Source organism: Tiliqua scincoides, chromosome 5 (assembly GCF_035046505.1).
Source record: "Tiliqua scincoides isolate rTilSci1 chromosome 5, rTilSci1.hap2, whole genome shotgun sequence".
Lineage (NCBI taxonomy): Eukaryota > Metazoa > Chordata > Lepidosauria > Squamata > Scincidae > Tiliqua > Tiliqua scincoides.
In genome coordinates, this window is record NC_089825.1 from 79,064,606 (window position 1) to 79,082,959 (window position 18,354).

An 18,354-nucleotide genomic window follows, 5' to 3' on the forward strand; every position below is an offset into this window, starting at 1 on the left:
AGACTACAAATATCAGGAGTTCCAAGGCACACTGAACCGAACGTCCGAGCTCTAAGCAACCAAGGAGTGTTTAAATCTCATGAAAATATCTTAAGTGTGATTCAGTGCTCAAAACACCGACTTTGGGCTACTTTAATATCTGCTGCTATTGTGCTCTCACTAAATTCTCAGAAGGGAAAAGAAAGAAACATTTTCCTGACTGTTAAGTTTTCATGAACTAGCAATGTTGGATGCATGAGAAAGATCTGCTGAAACACTAGCTCCAAACATTCACAACAGGAAATACATCTAATGAGGTGCTTCCTGCTGCATGCCATGTTTCTTTGCATGGGTACCAATAAAAGAATTCTTTTAGGAAACAAGAGCTGGAATAGATGACACATTCAATTCCTTCCAACTTTATTGATCTGTTTCACACAGTTCATCAGTAGAGTGAGTAGACAACCTTATAGGTTGAACAGATCAAATTGTAAAGCTTTCTAGAGTGTGTGTTGGCAACCTTCAGTCTCGAAAGACTATGGTATCGCGCTCTGAATGGTGGTTCTGGAACAGCGTCTAGTGTGGCTGAAAAGGCCAATTCGAGAGTGACAATCCCTTCCACACTGGGAGCAAGTGCAGTCTCTCCCTGGTCTGTCTCCTTGGTTATGGGCCTTCTTTCTTTGCCTCAGTCTGTTGGCCAAGTGTCTCTTCAAACTGGGAAAGGCCATGCTGCACAGCCTGCCTCCAAGCAGGCCGCTCAGAGGCCAAGGTTTCCCACCTGTTGAGGTCCACTCCTAAGGCCTTCAGATCCCTCTTGCAGATGTCCTTGTATCACAGCTGTGGTCTACCTATAGGGCGCTTTCCTTGCACAAGTTCCCCATAGAGAAGATCCTTTGGGATCTGGCCATCATCCATTCTCACGACGTGGCCAAGCCAACGCAGGTGTCTCTGTTTCAGCAGTGCATACATGCTAGGGATTTCAGCACGTTCCAGGACTGTGTTGTTTGGAACTTTGTCCTGCCAGGTGATGCCGAGGATGCGCCGGAGGCAGCACATATGGAAAGCGTTCAGTTTCCTCTCCTGTTGTGAGCGAAGAGTCCATGACTCGCTGCAGTACAGAAATGTACTCAAGCTCTGTAGATGCAAGCTCTGTAGACCTGGATCTTGGTATATTCCGTCAGCTTCTTGTTGGACCAGACTCTCTTTGTGAGTCTGGAAAACGTGGTAGCTGCTTTACCGATGCGTTTGTTTAGCTCGGTATTGAGAGAAAGAGTGTCGGAGATCGTTGAGCCAAGGTACACAAAGTCATGGACAACCTCCAGTTCATGCGCAGAGATTGTAATGCAGGGAGGTGAGTCCACATCCTGAACCATGACCTGTGTTTTCTTCAGGCTGATCGTCAGTCCAAAATCTTGGCAGGCCTTGCTAAAACGATCCATGAGCTGCTGGAGATCTTTGGCAGCGTGGGTAGTGACAGCAGCATCGTCGGCAAAGAGGAAGTCACGCAGACATTTCAGCTGGACTTTGGATTTTGCTCTCAGTCTGGAGAGGTTGAAGAGCTTTCCATCTGATCTGGTCTGGAGATAGATGCCTTCTGTTGCAGTTCCAAAGGCATGCTTCAGCAGGACAGCGAAGAAAATCCCAAACAAGGTTGGCGCAAGAACACAGCCCTGCTTCACACCGCTTCGGATGTCAAAGGGGTCTGATGCGGAGCCATCAAAGACAACAGTGCCCTTCATGTCCTTGTGGAAAGATCTGATGATGCTGAGGAGCCTGGGTGGACATCCAATCTTGGGGAGGATCTTGAAGAGGCCGTCCCTGCTGACCAGGTCGAAAGCCTTTGTGAGATCTATGAAGGCTATAAAGAGTGGCCGTCGTTGTTCCCTGCATTTCTCCTGCAGTTGTCTAAGGGAGAATACCATATCAGTGGTGGACCTGTTTGCTCGGAATCCACACTGCAATTCTGGATAAACGCTCTCTGCAAGTACTTGGAGCCTCTTTAGTGCAACTCGGGCAAACAGCTTTCCTACAATGCTAAGGAGACAGATGCTTGCGGTAGTTGTTGCAGTCACCCCTGTCGCCTTTGTTCTTGTACAGCGTGATGTTTGCAGCCCTCATATCTTGAGGTACTCCACCTTCTCTCCAGCAGAGACAGAGGATTTCATGCAGCTCAGTGATCTCTTTGCAGCACTTTAGGACTTCAGGAGGGATGCTGTCTTTCCCAGGTGCCTTGCCAAAGGCAAGGGAGTCCAGGGCTGTGTGAAGTTCTTCTAGGGTTGGTTCACTGTCAAGTTCCTCCAGAACAGGCAGGCACTCAATGTTGTTCAGCACTTCTTCGGTGACTACATTTTCTCTGGAATATAGCTCAGAGTAGTGCTGCACCCAGCGTTCCATCTGCTGCGCCCGATCCTGGATGACCTCGCCTGTGGCAGACTTCAGAGTGGCAATTTTCTTCTGTGTTGGACCTAGGGCCTGCTTGATACCATCATACATCCCCTTGATGTTGCCTGTGTTTGCTGCTATCTGTATCTGGGAACAGAGCTGGAGCCAGTAGTCGTTAGCACATCTCCTGGCAGTCTGCTGGACTTTGCTGTGAGCAGCTCGGAGGACCTGCAGGTTGCGCTCACTGGGACAGGCCTTGTATGCTGCTTGAGCTCTCTTCTTTTCCTCAATGACTGGTGTCAACTCCTCAGAGTGGGCTTCAAACCAGTCTGCCGTCTTGTTGGTCTTCTTGCCAAATATGGACAAGGTGTTGTTGTAAATGGCATTCTTGAAATGTTCCCATCTATTGGATGCGTTTGCGTTGGCTGGGCCTGGAAGAGATTCCTCAAGCACTCGTGCAAATTCCTCCACTTTTCTCTGATCCCAGGTCTTGCTATTATCAATGCGAGGTCTTCCTTCCTTTTTCGTGTGATATAATGGCTTTGTTTGCAGTTTCACTCTGCTGCACACCAGGGAGTGGTCAGTGTCGCAGGCAGCACCCTGATAGCTGCATGTGATCTTGATGCTGGGAAGGCTGGAGCATCTGGTGAGAATCAGGTCGAGCTGGTGCCAGTGCTTTGATCTTGGGTGTCTCCAAGAGACTCTATGTTGGGGCTTCGTGTTGAAGAACGTGACTGGTTGGTTATTCTATTACTTTGCACTTTAAACAGAGTGAAAATAGCAACATTAACAAGTGACAAGATTGTGACTATGAACAGAATGCTAAGTAGGTTGGGGTTTTGCGGGGGGGTGGGGGGAGAACAAACTCAAAACATGTTTCACATTCTATATTGCCCTTGGATCCCAGGTGGCATTAGCAGAAGAGAAGCAGGAGTTTGCCTGTATGGACTATTTTAGATGTTGAGTAGAAATCTCACAGCCCCAATTTCATAAAAACAAAAATAAAAACAACCACCTGTATTAGATTCTCCCTTGCAGAAAGACAGAAGCCAATTAAACTCCAGCCAGTGTGCACAGATGCACAGTAAATGCATTTCAGAACCAAGTCACCCTTTCCTAAATTAAATGCCAACACTGTACCACTGAGACATGATATGGTGGTGTGAACCTTGGAAAAATATTTTCATGCTCGCTACACCTGCATGCAAACACACACACGTGCTCTCTCTTACCAGGCCTCCTTCACACTTGCCTGAACTGCTTTGTGAGAAACATTTCAAACTGTCAAAGCACAGCTGATCCTCCAGGAACCAAAACTGAAATGAATAAAATAAAATCAACACAGGGATGAGCTTTGCTGTAAGGCTTCCAAAGAATCTCAAATGGGACCTGAATTTCAGAGGCTGTTATCAATATTGCAGCAGCAGTATTCACGCCTCTCAGCTGCTCCGAATTAAAAAAACACACCCTTCAAATCAGGACTCAAGGGTTAGATAAAATTATGAAGGTTATCTTGCCATGCTTCACCAGCTTCAGGGTCAGAGGGAATCTCCATCCCAATATTTTAAATGGACATCAGTCCAAAAGTAGCCAGAATTCTGAATGCAGCAGTACTGCACCAAAGTAATTTTGACTCCATAAATGGGTCACTCTATCAGGTGCTGATGGATATTCATATTTGGGTCCAGAAATGCATTTTCCCTAGAAAGATGCCCTGTGGAAGGGGCAGTATCTTAACCCTGTGGCACATGACCTTGGCTTATTTAGAGCAATCTGGGGTTCTTCAGAATCTAGATTTCTGTGTGCTACCAGCACAGAAAAGGTGCCTGCCAAGCAAAGATCAATTTCAGGGAGTGGGGGAGATGTGACTATACTTGATGGCATTTTACAGCTAAATGCAGCAAGTCTTTATGAAGAATTGTAGGCGTTTGGAAAAGATGAAGAATTTCTTTGAGGACACCTAGCCCAAATATGCATTATGCCAAGCACAAAATGACGTATACTCCTCTCGATTGTCTCAAATTCTATCTCACAAGACAGGGAACGTCTTCTAAATAGATGGCAAACCCCTCAGTCTCCATGGAGAAGTATTTCTTAGATTACAATTGCTGATCTCCAACATGAAAACGCTATCTTTTGTCAACAGCAGAGGCTTCCCTTTATGCGGCTATTGGTCCCCAACGTGCACAGCTTTAAGGGCATGTTGGGACAGAGAAAGGCAAAATATAAAATTATGACACGTCAGCCACGGCTTTTGTTCTCATCTCTTTTCTCCATTCGCCTATTCCCACCTCCCCTCCCCATCACCACAGAGGCCAGAAATGTTGCTATGGCAACAACAGCTGCAGGGTCTTGATTGACAAGTCTCCAGAGAGGAGTGTCTGGATAAAGGAGAATGCCCTGAGATGTGGGGGGGGGGGGGAGAGGGAAGAGAGAAAACACACTGTCAGCTCTCAACACTGGAGAGGATGGCAGATATGAAGCCATTTGAAAGGGACATTCCTGTGTGCTGGGCTGAAACATTAATAAGCCTGTCCTTTTCCACAACCACATTGTGTCTAGCAGCCCATCCTCAGCAAGCCATATTGTTGCAACAAAGCTAATGAGTTTAGAAATGGAGGAACTGGTTGGGGCAACTAAGCAGAACAGTTTCCGAGAAGCTAAGCTGGCAATATTTTAAATCACCTGAGTCTGCATTAAGGAAACAGCCAAGTGTGGGGGAAGAAGGAAATTAGAAGGCTGATTTAGATACACCATTAACATTAAGTCCTGCTTGGACTTATGAGATGCAATGCTGCATGGGTATTTGCAATGAAAGAAACCATTTTCAAAATGTGGCTGGATTTATTTTCACAGACATATTGACACAATTGTGCAATACAAATCACCTATTATTCATAATTCAGAGAATGGAGGAAACAGCTACATTATTGCCCCACTAGCCTCACCTCTCACATCCCATTATTCACAAGCACTTTACTGAAATGATGGCAATAAAAACATGTGCTACCCAGGTTCAGTTACGCTGGAGTCATATTACAACAGGCTTGGCTTGATCAAGAATCCTCCTTGCACTGTGAGCACAGGAAGTGGAGAATAGAGAATTCAGGGGGTGGAGGGGGGAAGCAAAGCTATTATTTTGCGGCAAGTATTAAGACCACCAAACTTAAAAACAAAAAAAGGCAACAACAAAAAATCTTGCTTCACTGACTGTTCTACCATTGTGATCCAAAGCTGCACTTCAACCACCAAATGAAATTTCCTAGTCCAGTTTTTTCCTACATCCTCCAAAATTTCCTGCTCCCCAGGACATCCAAATTCTTCAGCATTATAGCAACTATCCTCCTTTAACTCCACACAGTGCATCAGAGAGACATGCTTCAGATTCAGAGAGTAACAAAGGACTGTTCACCAACAAATCAGAAGGCAGCACCTTAATTCAAAGAGGAGTTGCCATCAGTTTAAAAATAATTAATGGAGAAGCACTAAATGTGCAACACAGAAGCAAAATTGCCCCTGGTTTTTCCCCTCCCCCCTTCCTTGTGCTTTTAATCTAATTTTTATATCAAGCATATTCCTCATTTCTTCACCCAGTGACAGCTTTCAAGAGCTCCCTCTGCTGGTAAGCAAGATCCTATCAGACGCATACAAATCAGAGATCCAAAACTAGGCTAAATTATATTACTAAAAATTAGATTAAGAAACCCAAACTCTTTCAAAATGACAAAAAGCACTGAATTACCTTTTTACACACACACACAAAATATGGATCAAAGAGAACTGTAGCATCTCAAGAGCCATCACACTTCCATAGAAGCCCTCTTATGTTTACTTAATGCCCATAGTACAGAATCAATATTCTAGCACTACATGAAAAATTAATTTCCCACTTCCTGCTGGCAGCAACTGTAAATGGGGCCAGCTATTGCAAAACAGCATCAATCACTTGCTTCTGAAGGTACCAATTAGGTCATCCCAACAACAGGAAAAAATGTCAGAGAGCAACAAGCAATAGCAAAAGGGCAGCATCTATGAGGAATCATCCCAGTCCCTTGTCATTTACAGAGAGGATACATATAAGCTAATAAACTAGGGCAGTGGTTCTCATACATTTAGCACCGGGACCCACTTTTATAGAATGAGAATCTGTCAGGACCAATCGGAAGTGAGGTCATGACTGGAAGTGACATCATCAAGCAGGAAAATTTTAACAATCCTAGGCTGCAATCCTACCCACACTTACCCAGGAGTAAGTTTCCTTTACTATCGTTAAAAGAATATACATAGTAGCTTGTTAAAAGTATAGTTCTGTAATATTTCCCCAGATGCAGTCACATATCATGGTAGCATCAAGTCTAATATATTAAAAATAAAATATTGAAATGAAAGGGGACCCACCTGAAATTGGCTCGCGACCCACCTACTGGGTCCCAACCCACAGTTTGAGAAACACTGAACTAGAGTAACCACCCATGCCTCCTTAGCATTGATATGTACAAAAACAGAAGGTACTGATCTTTGCAGTCTTCTGGTGCAAAATTCATCTCCAACTTTGTCTCTTATTCTAAAAAGTTTTCAATTTTGTAATAATGATGGCATTAAAGGATTTTGAAAAATAAACCAAACATCATGACTATCTCTTTTTTTGTTCTTAGCATTTAATCTACAGAACTGGGAGTTCGTTGCCCCCATCTCTAGCTGTTAGAAAATGCCAACCAAACAGATTCTAATGCTAAGTTCACAAAAAAAGACTTTGCAACCTTTATGGTTTTTGAATGTACTTGTAGTACTTTTCCAAGTACAACCTTGGGCAAGTACCACCAATGTCACCAGAATGGCAGCTGCACATAGGTGTGCGTGGCTGCTTTGCAGTTGGTGCTTCACTCATGCCCTTCCTTCCCTAAACGGTGCCTCTTTTGAAGGGCCAAGTGGCTGCATAGTCACATCTTGCTCCCTGGTTCTCCACCATCCTGCCATCTCCACTTCCAGTGGGGTTGGGACACTGGGTATCCAAGCATGTGTTCTGCTCCCAAATGCCGCTCTTGCTGTCATCTATACTTTCCCTACTACCACCAGCAGACTTCTTAGATTAACAACAAAACAGAAGTTGGCAAGACCCAGCATATTAGCAGCTCATTTCTGCAAAGCAGGTTAGCACAACACTTCCTTAGTTTGCTCAGTTTGTTCTAAACACCACTTTCCTTGAGTTGAATTTAGATTTTGCCATAGACCATTCAACAACCCCATTATACTAGTCAAAGTTTTTTAGCCCTTTAACACTGATGGACAGTTGTTAAGGTTATTGTTTAAGCTGCCAGTCTCATTTATATTGGGAAAATGGATTTGCACCTATGGCTTTAACTAAATTGGGAACAAGATGTGCTGCTTGCCCCTACCTCTTTCACTCCCAATCAAGTTCAGCAAACTGATTAAGCTAAAAGCATACCACGGCCACAAACAATGAGCTTGTATTGGTGACGGCTAGACTATTTTAAAGGATCTTTCACTACTGCCTCTCACCTTCTGTAGAAAGAGAACAACCCACACAAGCATCTTGGCATGCAGTTCTTCCAACGTAAAGAGAGTCCGAGGTGTACGGATGAAAATCTTGGTCTTTCCATATGCCACGTCGTGTTGAAACCCACAGTGCTCAATCAGTTTCTTCACAGCTTCCTTGTCTGATGGAAGCTTGTGGTTTGGCCAAGTAAATTCAGGAATTATCTTGTACCTGCATTCATAACAGATTATTTTTTAAAGTATTGCTGGTTGAATTGCCATCTTGCTCATACCAAACCATGGCACAGGAGTACATTAAGCCATTCCCACATGTTCTCACAAAACCAATTTTTTATAGGAGAGAAAGGGTGGAAATGTAGTGTGCCACACAGGATTAGGGGATCCTGAAAATATGTTACAAAAGCAAGATGTTAATTTATAAATTTATAAAACACACACAGAGAATCTTTTGTTTTATTTTTCTTTCAAAGTGAGAGCGCTTCCAACAGAAACCAATGTCAGAGACTCTAGAGACTGAACCAAGAATCCCACTAACCTAGCAATTTAGGTAGACCTGTGGGGCTCAGATGATTTAGGCACCTTTTGTAGGCAGGAACGCAATGTCAGTTGTCAAGCAGCATGAAGCCTCATATGACTATCAGGACCCTAGGTTCTTAACTGGTCAACACAGCAGTATCTTCTGCTTGCTGTACTATGGACTTCAGTTTATTTTTAAAAGATTATATGCCCCATCCTCCTCCTCACAGTTACAGAACAACTTACTGTTTTAGATCAATTTTAAAAAATCATCACCAAAAAACAAAAAATACATACAAGCAAAAACAAGAAGGAGGACATTTGGATTCAGAAACACATTTGTCCACAGCTCCATCCTGGCTCTGACAAAGGCTTTGCCAAATGGACAGATAGTGTTTAGCTTCCTCAGAACAAATTTCTATCAGTGTCATATGGAAGTGTTGGATCAACAAAGCAAGACAATCCTGCCTATCCATCTTCATTTCTTTGCACAAGCTACTGACAGCACAACATCTACATAGATAGTGACCTACAATGTCGGATGTGGCCACAGTATTTTTGCAAAACGTCAATGAAAGTGCAATGCACAGATTCAGTTATGTGGAAAGGTACTGGAAAGTTGCAACTTTGCCCAAAAGTATGGTTTTGTAATGGAGGGAGCTGTGTACATTCTGTAGATCTGCCGAGAAGCTCCTACTCAGCTAAAGGGTGCACATAAAATATTTATGTGCTCAGACAGCAAAAATCCTTTCACTTGGTTCCAGCTCCCTGTTTGTGAATGACAACTGGGAAAACATTTTTGTGCTAATTTTTGGGGATAAAACATGGGGGGGGGGGGAGTCCACAAAACTTGCAAACAGGGATGCTGAATTGATTTTAAGGAGATTATAAACGAATTGAGGTGAGAAATAAACCAGGTTCCACAAAACTAAGCAAGAGAAGCACAAAAAAGACGATAAATGAGCCTACTAGTTATTCACATGAATACAACAAACAGAACTGTTACAAAAATTGCTTTATTCTCCAAAGCAAAGCAGAAATCCTTATGATCTCTATAGCAACATTAGTACCATGCCACAAAGAGTTAGGGTTATATAACCTAGCTTGTCTGAAATCTGAATAAGTCTTATAATTTGTTACCTGTGAAGGAATTTCTCGTACGTTTGGCGATAGGCAAATCCCGCTCGTCGGACCCTCACATTCTCCAGGAGTCCGAGGTATTCCACCTGATGCCTGCAACGTTCCTCATCAAACAGATGTGAAGACTTCTTGTCATTGGGCTTAATACAACGAACGTAGTATGGTTCCTAAAGGAAAGCAAGCAAGAACTCAACAATGTTTACCCTAACATTGTGCTCTAAGGTTCAAGGGTAGAAGGGAAGTAAATGGGGACCAGTGCACACCTCTCAGTCTTTAACCATAGTTACGGAAGCAGGCCAAGCCAGCACATGCTTGTTTCCCATAGTCACTCGCCTTTTCAGTCAGAATTCCCTATTGACCATAATCATACTGAAGGTTAGACAGAATTTGTGGTTATCAGTGCCTAAAAAGGTTTACTAGGACCTTTGAAGTCAATTTCAAGACTCTGGATAATAGTTAAGTTGATGAGCATAAACCATGGTTAAGCTCAGTCAGAGGTAGCCCACTGATGACATGGACTGAAAGTTGCTCAAGTCAGCATTCTAATCCACTTCCCACTTGCAACAGGATAAGGACAGCGACAGGCCTTTTCTTTCTCTAATGCTGATGAAGGAAGACGGGGTGTGGAAGAGACCTGCTTCAACCACATTTCCATTTCCTTCACCCCCTACCCCCAGCTGCTTAAGAAAAGAGGTCAGAAGACTGGGAAATGAGAAGGCAGAACCTCTGTCCTCCTCACTTTCCCAGTTTCAGCTGCACTCAGTGTCGTTTCCTTACTCTGCATGGGTCCCATTTCAAATGAACAGGAAAAATAAAGCATGCTCCACTCTTCCTGTTCATTTGAAACAGGACTCATACAGAGCAAGGAGAGCAGCCAAAGCTAGGGAGTGAAGGCGTGAGCAAGAAAACATGCAAGATTTTTTGGGCGGGAATAAACATTGGAGCTGACTCACAGCCCAATTCTGAGCTTCCATGCATGTGGGGCTGCTGCAGCACCAAAATGGCTGCTGTAGCATCCTAAGCGTGCCTGGCAGCTGCTGGCAGCTTCTCAGGGAAAGGGGACATTTGCCCCCGTTCCCTAGGTAAGGGACGTAGCCTAGGTAAGGGGCTACTCTATTCTGCAGCTGCTCTTCAGCCAACGCAGAACCAAGAAGTCCCACATTTGGAAGTGGGCTATGTCAGAGTGCCAGATGCAAGGGAGGGCACCAGGATGTGGGTCTCTTGTTGTCTTGTGTGCTCCCTAGGGCATTTGGTGGGCCACTGTGAGATACAGGAAGCTGGACTAGATGGGCCTATGGCCTGATCCAGCAGGGCTGTTCTTATGTTCTTACAGAGCCAAGCTCCACCGGTCCCACCCCCTCCTGCTACCTTCCCTTCCTCCATCCTCCTGCCTTCCACCTGCCTTGGAATGCCCCCACCTCCTCCCTGCCCAGTCTTACCTCTCTGCCACCTGGTGTTCGCATGGAGTGCCAGGCAGGGGTTCGCATGGAGTGCCAGGAGCTGACCCAGCGTGGGCTTTGCATAGAGCCCATGGTAAGGCTCGCAAATGTGCCTAATGGTGTTTACAACAATATGTGCCAGCAGTAAGCCAGCGCACACAGGTATGGATTGGGCCCTCAGGCAGCACACAAGCACTAGCTGAGTCTGAGCTCAGTGCTAACAATCTTTAAACAAGGTTAGGACCGATGAGGAAAGCATGGGATGTAGAGAGTAAAAGAGAAGGTCCATGTGATCCTGCAAAAGGTTGTCAATTCATTAAGCATGGATATGGTAAGAGTATTTATGTGCACATTGATAGATGAATTCACAGAAAACAGCATTCTCCACTCCAAGGGGGACAGCAGATCTGTTTCTCCACTCCAAGGGGGACAGCAGATCTGTACTGAAATGCATTGAAATCTATATAGAAAATGATTTTGCAAAAGGATTTATTTCAGCGTAATATGATCAGTGTAATATGTGAACCTATGATGAAAGCAGATTACTGTAGACACTCGCCTATAAGGCGAAAAATTTCTTCCCAGAAAAGCAGCCTGAATAGTTGCCCCGCCTTATCTCCAGGGCAGGCAAGCAGCAAGGGTGGGGGGGAGGCAAGTGAGCCAGCCAATCACTATTGTGGGAGGGTGGGAGAGAGCGAGAGAGCAAGTGATCTTCTGCTGAGAGGAGGCTGTGCAGGCTGGGGCTGCTGCTGAGCGTTTGCAGCTGCCTGCTGGTGTGGTGCGGGTGTGCTCCACGTGCTCCTTCAGGCTGTTGCCCAACTGCAGAAGCTCCAAGCACAGGGCAGGGCAATTGCCACCGCAGCCATCAGCAGCCCCCCTCGCTCAGCACCAGCGCCCACGGAGGCAGAAGAGAGAGAGAGAGAGAGGCAGTCTGCAGAAGGCTGTACCTTTGTTTCTCAAGCCATTGAAAAGGTCAAGTCCATCTCCTCTTTCCTTCTTGTTTTTGCCCCCTCCCCCTTACTGAATCCAAACTTTAAACTCTCTGTTGCAAAGCTGAGGCTTGCTAGCCTGCCCCTCTCCCCATAATCATTCACCACTGATGAAGTTGTACTGGGGGGGGGGGAGAGGAAGAGTTAACTTTTATAAAAGGAAAAGTTTGTGTGTGTGAGTGTGTGTGAGAGAGAGAGCACTTAAAACAGTTAAGGCTACAATCCTAGCCTCACTTTCATGGGAGTAAGCCCCACTGACTATTAAGGGACTTGCTTCTGAGTAGGCATGCCTAGGATTGGGCTCCCAGTCTATTCCCTCCTCTTGCTTTCCTCTCCACCTCTCCCCTTACTGTATACAGTCACACTTCAGTCTCTCCTTTGCAAAACTTTTTGCAAACCTCCTTGCTAACCTCATTTCCCCCTATCCTCACCAATGAAGTTGGACTGGAGGGGAAAAGTCCCTGCATTTGTGCATGTGGGGCGGGGGGAGCATCTGTGAGAAAGAGATAAGCAATCGCCCTGTGTGTGTGTGTCCTTTTCACTGGAGGAGTCCTGGAGACCTTGCAAAGATGCAAAACACAGGAAAAGCAGAGAGTAGAATTTAAAGTAGAATTATTCTGCAGCAACAGGTATTTTAGCCAGAGATCTTAGCTGCATGGTGGCAGGAGCTAGGAAGTACTTGCAACAGCTGCTTATATAGTAAGCTTTTAGGACAGCATGCTTGCTTCTGCAGTATCCCCCTGCCAGGACCTCCCCCTGCCAGGAGGCGCTGCTGCCCTTCCTCCACAGAGGGTCTACTTCCAAGTAAATCAGGTGCAACTATGTGCAGCTGCACTTGCTCAGTCACTCCTTGTTGTTTGTCTCTCTACTGTGAACTGAACTGCACACTCCCAGTTGCGTGTTCTACAGAGAGCCTTTGGCTTAAGGCAACAGGCACTTTAAAGGAGGATTTCATTAATGGTTCTACTGGTATGCTGTTTCCAGTATACTCAGAGCCCAATCCTAGGCTTGTCTACTCAGAAGTAAGTCCCATTAAAGTCAATGAGGCTTACTCCCAGGAAAGTGTGATGGGATTGTGGCCTTACTCTGATAGTGTTTACAAATGGTTGTTGAGAGAACAATTTAAAAAATTAGTGAATAAAAATGTATCTTATGAGATAGATCATAGTTTTTATAATTAGAGACTATTTTTAATACTGTTTTTGCTATACTATAAAAACAGTATTGAAAAATAGTGTATGTATGTATACATAAGGCTGATTGTCAGTCCAAAATCTTGGCAGGCCTTGCTAAAACGATCAATGAGCTGCTGGAGATCTTTGGCAGAGTGGGTAGTGACAGCTGCAGCCTTAAGAAAACACAGGTCATGGTTCAGGATGTGGACTCACCTCCCTGCATTACAATCTCTTCGCATGAACTGGAGGTTGTCCATGACTTTGCGTACCTTGGCTCAAAGATCTCCGACACTCTTTCTCTCAATACCGAGCTAAACAAACGCATCGGTAAAGCAGCTACCACGTTTTCCAGACTCACAAAGAGAGTCTGGTCCAACAAGAAGCTGACGGAACATACCAAGATCCAGGTCTACAGAGCTTGCGACCTGAGTACACTTCTGTACTGCAGCGAGTCATGGACTCTTCGCTCACAACAGGAGAGGAAACTGAACACTTTCCACATGCGCTGCCTCCGATGCATCCTCGGCATCACCTGGCAGGACAAAGTTCCAAACAACACAGTCCTGGAACAAGCTGGAATCCCTAGCATGTATGCACTGCTGAAACAGAGACGCCTGCGTTGGCTCGGTCATGTCATGAGAATGGATGATGGCCGGATCCCAAAGGATCTCCTCTATGGAGAACTCGTGCAAGGAAAGCGCCCTACAGGTAGACCACAGCTGCGATACAAGGACATCTGCAAGAGGGATCTGAAGGCCTTAGGAGTGGACCTCAACAGGTGGGAAACCCTGGCCTCTGAGCGTCCCGCTTGGAGGCAGACTGTGCAGCATGGCCTTTCCCAGTTTGAAGAGACACTTGGCCAACAGTCTGAGGCTAAGAGGCAAAGAAGGAAGGCCCATAGCCAGGGAGACAGACCAGGGACAGACTGCACTTGCTCCCAGTGTGGAAGGGATTGTCACTCCCGAATTGGCCTTTTCAGCCACACTAGACGCTGTTCCAGAACCACCATTCAGAGCACGATACCATAGTCTTTCGAGACTGAAGGTTGCCAACATGGATGGTGTGGTTGGTCTGTGGAACTCCTTGCCACAGGATGTGGTGATGGCGTCTAGCCTGGACGCCTTTAAAAGGGGATTAGACAAGTTTCTGGAGGAAAAATCCATTACGGGGTACAAGCCATGATGTGTATGCACAACCTCCTGATTTTAGAAATGGGTTATGTCAGAATGCCAGATGCAAGGGAGGGCACCAGGATAAGGTCTCTTGTTATCTGGTGTGCAACCTGGGGCATTTGGTGGGCTGCTGTGAGATACAGGAAGCTGGACTAGATGGGCCTATGGCCTGATCCAGTGGGGCTGTTCTTATGTTCTTATGGATGTATACATACTATGTATGTATACATGTATGTATAGATGTATACACACTATGTATATACACTGTGTTCTTAATAAATTAGTGACTGTACAGTTCTTAGGTAACAATTACTGGGAGGTTATTTTTCAGGATCTGGCCTCGGGTAAAATCAGACAAAATTATAGTCAGACACCTCCCTAAGTTAAACCCCCGACTTATCCGAGGGTCATAGCAAATTCCATGATTTTGGGCTCAAAGCCTACCCTTGTCTTCTGTGAGATCGACTTATAGGAGAGTGTGGTAGTTGTTTAGCGTCTAATCAAAGCAATAAGGTTCTTAAGGTAACAGAGCATACACCAGAAGATAGATAAGCAGTATATGAAATTGGCCTTCCATTTTGGGTATTCTGCACCAAAATTCTCTACAAAACCAAACAATGATGAAAAAAAACTGTTTTTCCTTCAGAGAAAAAACCTGCAGCTTCTCATGCCACTTCATTAACTAAAACATCCAAGAGTGAAGATTTAGGGGGGAAAAAAACCTCTTTCAATAGGGCATTATGTCACTGTATTTAAAAACTTCCCACCAGTTCTGCTTACCAAAGGAATTTCCAGATGGTCCACAAGATTGTAGGCAATTGATCCAACTCTGCAACTTTTCTATCTTCAAGCATAGCAGTTATATTTCCCCAATTATCAAGGAGACATTTCTGCACAGTCTATTACCATAGTAACAATTATTCTAAAAAGGTGACAGGATCAGCCTTCACACTTTATACATTGCCTCCCCCTTCATGAGCTAAAACAGCCATTTTCAACCTTTTTCAGCTCATGGCACACTGACAAGGCACTATAGTTGTCAAGGCACACTACTACTTTTTAATTACATTATTATGTTACAATTAATTTAATTAATATAACTAAGGGCACAAGCCTAACCAGGTCTATGCAGAAGTAAGCCCTATTTTGTTCAATGGGGCTTACTCTCAGGAAAGTGTGGTTAGGGTGGCAGCCTTAGATCATTACATGACAATGAAAGAAATTCCCCAGAAGCTTGGAGAGGGAGGTGTATGTGGTTTCTGGAAAGGTTTTGAAGCAGGTCTGTTCAAACTGTTATCAACTGATGTGCTCTGATATGCCAGGAAGTGGCAAAGAGAGATGAGACTGAGCACACTGGAGAAATAGAAATGTGCTGTGAGGGACAGTGAGGAGATGTGGCTGAAACAAGTGCAGGATTCACTGGGGTGGGAGGAGAAAGAGAGAGAGAAAGAGAGGGAATGGGAGGCACCTTCTGAACTTTGGAAGGTGGTGAAGAGGGAGGAGAGGGGCAGAAAGAGAAGGGTTAACTGCAATTATGATGGGGGGGTGTGTGTGCAGGGAGGAGGGAAGAAAAGCATCACTTGCCTGCTCATTTATTCAAGAAAGAATCCAACCAAGCCTCTGTATGTCTAACTCAGAAGTAAGCCCCATTATAGTCAATGGGGCTTACTCCTAGGCAAGTATGGATAGGATTGTGGCCCAGTGCCCTTCCTGCCAAAGCCTTGCCAGGGTAGGCAAGGCAGGCAGGGTCACTTTGGGGCATTGCAGACAAGGAAAAGGGTCTCTCCAGGATCCTTGCCAGCCAGCTGCTTCTGGCTCCTACCTGCTTCCACCTTCATGCTCACTCTCACTCCCTCCTTCCTCTCGCTGCTCGCCCTCACTCCCTCCACGTTATGCCCACTGGGAGCTCTTCCAGGCTTCTCTAGCTGCCTGGCTGGCTGCCCAATCAGTGCGTGGGGCAGGTACCAGCAACAGCAGGAGCGTTCAAGCCCCTGCGCAGCTACCCCTTTCTCTCCTGCTGCCGTGCGAGGCTCCAAGCCACTGCTTCTCCCCTGCGTGCAGCTGCTGCCGCCGCCGCACCACCACCGCCTGACTCCTTGGACCTGCAGCACACCTGAGGTAGCCTCACGACATACCAGTGTGCCGCATCACAGCGGTTGAAAACCACTGAGCTAAAAGAATGACTGAGTGCATTCAACTAGTTATCGACCTTCACTAGACATTTGCAGCTAAAGAATGGACTAGCTAGTTCATTCAAGTCAACCCTTTCCACTGCCCCTTAGCCACCACTGTCCCTTTATGACTGCTGGGTCACAGTGGCAGAAGCCATAGCTTCCAGAATTGTACCTTCTAATTAAGTTTCAAGCACTGAAACCCTCTCCAGATACAGGTTCAGCAACTATGCTTTCAAATGCAATCCCCAAGCAGTTTCCTTGCGACTCCTACTTTTTCTGCCTGCACTTTCTTTCATTTCTGCATCATACCCCCCTGGTTACTTTGCTCCTTTCTTCAACTACTCTAACCCTGAGATCTGTCCCCTAGGTTTCCTTCCTTCTGGAACATACTCCCAAGCATAACATGGCACCATTTCAACAAGTGTCAAGGCCTCACTGCTACAAGATAGGAACAAACAGCTATGTACTACATTTGGGGGGGAAAAAAGCTAAGGTAGAGTTTTTTCACTTCCCTTCTCCAACCAAAGGAGCATGTTATACCAGATGAAGTCCTTGTCTAGACTCAACATATAAGTTGACTGAGGCTGCAATCCTATGCACACTGTCCTGGGGAGTGGCCCAACTTAACACAATGGGGCTTACTTCTGAGTAGACATAGGATTGTGCTGTAAATTATTTTGCTGGGATTTTTAGTTTTGTGTTCTGCTTTCTTCCCTTATGGCACTCAAGGCAGCTTACCTGGGGCTTCCCAGGAATTATCTCTTCCAGGAACAGATCACAGTTAGTCCTGCTTCGCTTCTGTGAGATGACGGCATTGTGTAGTATTATTATGAATACTTATATATTGCTTTTGAACAAGAGTAGTTCACAAAGTGGTTTACATAGTAAAATAAAATCAATAAATGGTTCCCTGTCTCCAAAGGGCTCACAATTGTTAAAAATTGTGGAATAAAAATTCCACTAGCAACTGGAAAAGACACAATGCTGGGGTGAATAGGAACAGCTGCTCTCCCCTGCTCTTCCGTATGCTCAGATGATGCCCTGGGACCAGCAAGACCCAGTGACACTGGGGGATACACTGCCACTCTGCTTCAGGTTGACTGTCATATTGTAGGAACAGGCAAGTGCTGAGTGAAGCAATGTTTGGCAGAGATTATCATTGCAATGGATAAGACTGTAGCATTATTTTCCCTTTTGTTCTCCAGAGCTCAACTTGATCTAGAACACTAAGCCAATCATAACTCACTTGTAAAGAAACTAACCAAACTCTATTGATATACTGGCCATGATTCAAAGAACTGTGACACTAAGGGAACAATCCTAACCAGGTCTTTTGCAGCCATGGAGCACCTCCCGACCTAAAAAAAAATTATTCCTCATGGGGATTTGAACCCCTAGCCTCTGGCTCCACAGACCTGCAGTTTAGCAATTGAGCCATAAGAGCTCTTAGGCTCAAAGTGTTTGGAACTAATACTTGAGGCGCTGATGGCCACCAGCTGGGCTCAAGACCTTATATATTAGTTCTGAACACTTTAACTATAGGCTTTCCTATAGCCCAATGGAGAGAGTTTCCTATAGCCCAATGGAGCACCTCCCCAGCTAAAAAAAAATGGGGTGTTTCACTCCAGCTGTGGCAGGAGTGCTTTTGCTATCAGGGAGCTCACACAGGATGGACGTGTGTGTGTGTGTGTGTGTGTGTGTGTGTGTGTGTGTGTGTGTGCGCGTGTGTGTGTGTGCGTGGTCATTGACTACATCTAGTTGTACCTTATTACTTAAAAAATGGTAAATAAATAAATAAATAAATAAATAAAAGATTAACAAGTTGTGAGTTCCTGCACCTTTTTTTTTTTTTAACACAAAAAAAGCACTGG

The 18,354-nt window shown here is 45.1% G+C and overlaps 1 protein-coding gene across 2 annotated transcripts in view; it reads right to left on the bottom strand.

Moving 5' to 3' along the window:
* MYO1D (myosin ID) overlaps window positions 1–18,354 on the bottom strand; it is a 172,306-nt gene that overhangs the window by 86,854 nt on the left and 67,098 nt on the right. For both annotated transcript variants that reach the window (XM_066631402.1, XM_066631401.1), the window contains exons 15-16: window positions 9,535–9,701; window positions 7,882–8,089 (exon numbers count right to left, since the gene is read on the bottom strand). In XM_066631402.1, the coding sequence (XP_066487499.1) occupies window positions 7,882–8,089; window positions 9,535–9,701 (375 nt within the window). The remainder of the gene's footprint in view (window positions 1–7,881; window positions 8,090–9,534; window positions 9,702–18,354) is intronic.